Source organism: Triticum dicoccoides, chromosome 2A, assembly GCF_002162155.2.
Source record: "Triticum dicoccoides isolate Atlit2015 ecotype Zavitan chromosome 2A, WEW_v2.0, whole genome shotgun sequence".
NCBI classification, from domain to species: domain Eukaryota; kingdom Viridiplantae; phylum Streptophyta; class Magnoliopsida; order Poales; family Poaceae; genus Triticum; species Triticum dicoccoides.
The window spans coordinates 99,131,278-99,137,145 of record NC_041382.1 but is presented as its reverse complement, the minus strand read 5'-3'; the positions used below and the strand labels follow the sequence as shown (position 1 = coordinate 99,137,145).

Sequence of the window (5,868 nt, the reverse complement as noted above, 5' to 3'; positions counted from 1 at the left end):
ATGCAAAAGTAATTTAGTAACTAAAAAAAAGTTCAAAACATTCTGAAACTTCTTTGGCATCAACATGATCAAGTATTGCATTCATATAAAAAGATTCGGCAAAAAATTGACAAATAACGCTATATACAAATGCTATTCATGCTATATTGTAGTCATAGATTTGTTTTTCTTTTTTTGCCATGAAGTCAATGTAAATCATTTTTTGGCCAATTTTTCTATACAAGTACAGTACTTGATCTTGATCATGTTTGATTAAAAAAATTCATTTTTTAGAATTACAGTACTAAATTTGCATACAGTGATACAGGGTGCGCCCACCGGGAGCACCGAGGTATATCCCGTGGAGTCCCATCGACCCATCCATCCTCTGCGGTCGGTAAAATTTCCCCACTCTTCACCCTAACCCCAAACCTCTCCCCACCTCTCCGCTTCCACCGCCTTTTCGGTTTCAAACCCCTCCCTTCCTTCCTCCCTCCGCAGCCGCCACCATGGCCGCCTCCTCCTCCTCCTCCCGCGGGGCCGGCGGCGGCGACGACGACAACGAGCCCTACCTCGTGGGATTCGTCGTCTCCAAGATCGTTGGCCTCAAGCACTACAGCGGCACCCTCAGCGGCGGCGAGAGGCCCTCCCTCATCCGCGAGCCCCTCAACCGCTACGACAGCAACGCCATCGCCGTCCACAACAGCCGCGGCCGCCAGGTCGGCCACATCGAGGGCCGCACCGCCAAGGTCCTCGCCCCGCTCCTCGACTCCCTCCTCGTCGCCAACACCCACGTCCTCGTGCCCGGGAGCCGGTCCTCCAAGGCCGGCAACAATTTCTACAACCTCCCCTGCCAGATCCACCTCTTCGCCCGCCCCGCCGCCGCCGCCATCGTCCGCGAGGCCGTCGACGAGAGCGGCCTCGTCCTCATCGACCCGAACCACATCGAGTTCGCCCTGTCCCAGTCCGCCATCGTGCAAGAGCAGACCAAGAAATCCGACCGGGATGTCGATAAGCTGTTCGCGCGTGTGGGGAAGCAAGGGGAGAGCCGGATTGAGCCTATGGAGCCTCCAGAGGATGTCGTGGTGTCAGACCTGTTCGAGCACCAGAAGGTAGCCTTGGGATGGCTGGTGCACAGGGAGGAGTCCGGTGACCTGCCGCCATTCTGGAAGGAAGATAAAAATGGGGGCTACGAGAATGTGCTTACCAGCCAGAATGCCAAGCAGAGGCCGCCACCACTGAGAGGCGGGATTTTCGCCGATGATATGGGGCTTGGCAAGACGCTCACGCTGTTGTCATTGATTGCGCGAAGTAAAGCTCGCAATGTCGGAGGGGGGAAGGCCAAAGGGACCAAAAGGAGGAAGATCGATGATGCGGAGGAGGGATCGAGGACGACACTTGTGGTGTGCCCGCCCTCGGTGTTCTCGTCTTGGGTGACACAACTGGAGGAGCATACGAATGCAGGCAGCTTGAAGGTGTATATGTACCATGGGCAGAGAACAAAAGATAAGAAGGTGCTGTTGAAGTATGACATTGTGATTACCACTTACAGCGTCTTGGGCACAGAATTTGGCCAGGAGGGCTCACCTGTGAACGATATCGAGTGGTTCCGGGTGATTCTGGATGAGGCCCATATTATCAAGAACTCTGCAGCTCTGCAGACCAAGGCGGTGACTGCTTTGAATGCACAGAGGCGGTGGGTAGTCACAGGGACGCCAATTCAGAACAGCTCCTTGGATTTGTTCCCGCTTATGGCTTTTTTGAAGTTTGAGCCTTTCTCAGTCAAGAGCTACTGGCAGAGCTTAATCCAGCGTCCCCTGGAGAAAGGGGATAAGGCTGGATTGTCACGATTACAAGTAAGGCGGTTGTCCCTTTCTTCTCATCACACCATTTTCGTCGTTTTGCAATTGTAAAGAACTAGGAATTGTAGCAAGTTGCATCAAATGTTTTTGAACAGTGAAGGTGATGACCAGCTCCTAGGATTAGAAAATTATTACTCATGCTGTTTGCTTGGAGTACATATCTTCCTATAGGTTTTGTTCCTGACATTTGTATAGGCTCTTGCGCATCAAATTCTCTTACTACTTGCCATCAGCCGATCATAGCGCGCCTACATGTATATCTTATTGTCCATTATTTCGATTTTGCTATTCAATGTTTGGCACTCTTCATTTGGGAAAAATAGTTAGTGCTGGTATAATGGTGTTTGAATGGGATCTCAAACAATTGATGCTGTATTTCATTTCTGCAAGGTAAATTTCTTCTCTATGTATTGCAGAACCTGCTAGGTGCTATCTCATTGCGCAGAACCAAAGAAACAGAGTGTGGAAGCAAGAGTGTGATAGGCATTCCACCTAAAACTGTTGTAGTGTGTTCCATTGAGCTTTCTGCAGAGGAACGGGAGTGTTATGATCAGATGGAATCGGAAGGGAGAAACAAAATGATGGAGTTTGGTGACAGAGATTCAATATTGCGTAATTACTCAACCGTGCTTTTTTTGATTCTGAGGCTACGCCAGCTCTGCAATGATGTAGCACTGTGCCCTTTCGACATTAAATCCTGGCTTCCTGCCAACACCCTTGAAGGTATGGACTTCTGTGTTTTTGTGTTCATGCTTTTTTGTTATGATGATATTAGTATAGACAGAATTGATATTTCATTTGCCACATTTGACACTTACAATATAAAGAAGCATCACATGTGAGTTATACTAGTATATTAGTATCTGAATGGACTTTTGTCTTGCTTCCTCAGGAAACAGACCGTTGTACTGTATTAGCATCCACCTAGCAAAGTACTTAAATGCTGTTCGTTTATCTATTCAAGGCGAACAAATGTCAGTAAGTGGATTGGTAGTTAATCAATAATTTTGTTATATTGCAAGGCTTTTGCTCTTGTTATAAGATACAGAGTGAGTAGTTACCTTGCAACGGGATTATGATTAATTTTTCACTAGAACTTGATATCAGTTACCACAAGTCCACAGTACACAATAGTGATGGTAGCTTTGCCGATAAACCTTTCTAAGCACTTAATACATTTGCATATTGCAGCAATATCCCTAGACCATTGCATAGCGAAAAATTTCTCACACCTTGCAGAAAATTTTGGTACTATCAGGGTGGCAAAAAAAATTCGTACTTTAGGTGCTATCATCCAGAAAATATTAAATCGTTTTCAAATCCCATTCAAGTTAGGTTGAATATTTAGGGGTAGTGATCCTTTTTAGTAACCTTGGTTGATTGTAGGAATTGCTTGACTCAATTATAATATTGTGAATGATGATTGGTATCAATTTAACACGTGCTCTAAAAATGAAGTTTGCATTCAGCATGAATATATTGTTTTCAGCTTATTGTTGATAATATATTTTTACGTTTGCCACTGTAACAAGCAAGGAATGATGAAATTGATTGTTCCTATCTCTGTCCAGTTATTCTTATCCCTGACTTACTTACCTTACTGTATCATGCTGCAACACAATTGTGTCTGTCATTGTTCTTGTACTTTAAGATAGGACTGCATCAGAGGTCAGCTTTGAGCCCTTATCTTTTTGCATTGGTGATGGATGAGGTCACAAGGGATATACAAGGAGATATCCCATGGTGTATGCTCATTGCGGATGATGTGGTGCTAGTTGACGATAGTCGGACGGGGGTAAATAGGAAGTTAGAGTTATGGAGACAAACCTTGGAATCGAAAGGGTTTAGGCTTAGTAGAACTAAAACCGAGTACATGATGTGCGGTTTCAGTACTACTAGGTGTGAGGAGGAGGTTAGCCTTGATGGCCAGGTGGTACCTCAGAAGGACACCTTTCGGTATTTGGGGTCAATGCTGCAGGAGGATGGGGGTATTGATGAAGATGTGAACCATCGAATCAAAGCCGGATGGATGAAGTGGCGCCAAGCTTCTGGCATTCTCTGTGACAAGAGAGTGCCACAAAAGCTAAAAGGCAAGTTCTACAGGACGGCGGTCCGACCCGCAATGTTGTATGGCGCTGAGTGTTGGCCGACTAAAAGGCGACATGTTCAACAGTTAGGTGTGGCGGAGATGCGTATGTTGAGATGGATGTGTGGCCACACGAGGAAGGATCGAGTCCGGAATGATGATATACGAGATAGAGTTGGGGTAGCACCAATTGAAGAGAAGCTTGTCCAACATCGTCTGAGATGGTTTGGGCATATTCAGCGCAGGCCTCCAGAAGCTCCGGTGCATAGTGGACGGCTAAAGCGTGCGGAGAATGTCAAGAGAGGGCATGGTAGACCGAATTTGACATGGGAGGAGTCCGTTAAGAGAGACCTGAAGGATTGGAGTATCACCAAAGAGCTAGCTATGGACAGGGGTGCGTGGAAGCTTGCTATCCATGTGCCAGAGCCGAGTTGGTTGCGAGATCTTATGGGTTTCACCTCTAGCCTACCCCAACTTGTTTGGGACTAAAGGCTTTGTTGTTGTTGTTGTTGTTGTTGTTGTATTGTTCTTGTACTTTTCACTTTGGAAATATCTTTGTTGCTACTTATAGAGAAATCTGTTACCTTTGTTGCAGATGTGTCTAAGAACCCCGAATTGTTGAAGAAGCTTGCCTCATTGGTTGCTGATGGAGAGGACTTTGACTGTCCAATTTGCTTGTCTCCTCCATCTACAACTGTTATAACAAGCTGCACTCACATATATTGCCAAACCTGCATCCTAAAAATCCTCAAGAGCGCCAGTTCCCGTTGTCCAATATGTCGGCGCTCCCTATCGAAAGACGACCTCTTTATTGCTCCGGCGGTACAACATCCTGATGACGATGAATCGGGCAGTCTTGAGTCTGACAAACCTCTCTCTTCCAAGGTGCAAGCCCTGCTGGAGCTACTGAAGCGGTCACAAAAGGAAGACCCTTCATCAAAGTCTGTCGTGTTTTCCCAGTTCCAGAAGATGTTGATTCTGCTCGAAGGACCACTGAAAAGAGCAGGCTTCAAAATACTACGTCTTGACGGCACCATGAGCGTGAAGAAGAGGTCAGATGTTATAAAGGAGTTTGCGGCCGTCGGCCCCGATGCCCCAACCGTACTGCTGGCTGGCCTGAAGGCTGCAGGAGCTGGCGTGAACCTAACAGCGGCGTCGACAGTGTACCTGTTCGACCCCTGGTGGAACCCTGGGACGGAGGAGCAGGCCATGGACCGGGTGCACCGGATTGGGCAGAAGAAAGCGGTGAAGGTGGTGCGGCTCATCGTGAAGAACAGCATCGAGGAGAGGGTCCTGGAGCTGCAGGAGAGGAAGAAGCGGCTGATCAGCGGCGCGTTCAGGAAGAAAGTAGGAGGCAAGGAGGAAAAGGAGCTGCGCCTTGAGGAGCTGCGCATTATGCTAGGTTTTGGGCCATAGTCTGATAGAGTGGTGGTTTTCCCCTACGGTAGCGTGTGCTGCGAGTGCATGTAATTTTGTCCCGTGTGGTGAACATGCATGAGCGCAAGGGGGAGGGATACCTGCTGAAGGGCTCCCTGTTTTGCACAACCTGTGGCTGTAGCATCTCGTATCAGTGCAGGAGTAGGGGGTAGGGGGTGTAGGAAATTCCTGCATACATACATAGGTGTATGAATTTGTATGCCTGTGAATGTGGTGCTGCTACACAGTAACAAGTCCAGTTCATGTTAGGAAGGGATGGATGTCGTTTAATTCTGATGTCTTGCGTATTGCTGGTTGTTTCTTGATGATATTATTATCTTCTAAAATCCTTGGTTTTATTCTTCTGATTTCTTCAAGATTTTTGAAGCAGCTAAACAAGGGTTGGGTCAATTTGCTGATGACTCATTTTAGCGGGAGAGCATTTTCCTGGTTCAGGGGCAACAAATTCCATGGCCTCATTAGTGTGCTATATATATATATATATGCTGGGAATGCTCATGATGC

General features: G+C 47.1%; 1 protein-coding gene across 1 annotated transcript; it reads left to right on the top strand.

Moving 5' to 3' along the window:
- The first annotated feature begins 382 nt into the window (after nt 1-382).
- Nucleotides 383-5,637, top strand: LOC119353601 (putative SWI/SNF-related matrix-associated actin-dependent regulator of chromatin subfamily A member 3-like 1). The gene is made up of 3 exons (XM_037620224.1): nt 383-1,835; nt 2,258-2,564; nt 4,523-5,637. The coding sequence occupies exons 1-3, from the start codon at nt 489-491 to the stop codon at nt 5,341-5,343; spliced, it is 2,475 nt and encodes an 824-aa protein (XP_037476121.1). The 5' UTR covers nt 383-488; the 3' UTR covers nt 5,344-5,637.
- Nucleotides 5,638-5,868: the final 231 nt, after the last annotated feature.

Bases quoted from the DNA above. Each gene is read 5' to 3' on its own strand.
- LOC119353601 (XM_037620224.1), top strand. From the start codon at position 489: ATGGCCGCCTCCTCCTCCTCCTCCCGCGGGGCCGGCGGCGGCGACGAC. The intron at 1,836-2,257 runs GTAAGGCGGTTG...TATGTATTGCAG, and splicing joins CTGGATTGTCACGATTACAA to AACCTGCTAGGTGCTATCTC. The intron at 2,565-4,522 runs GTATGGACTTCT...CCTTTGTTGCAG, and splicing joins TCCTGCCAACACCCTTGAAG to ATGTGTCTAAGAACCCCGAA.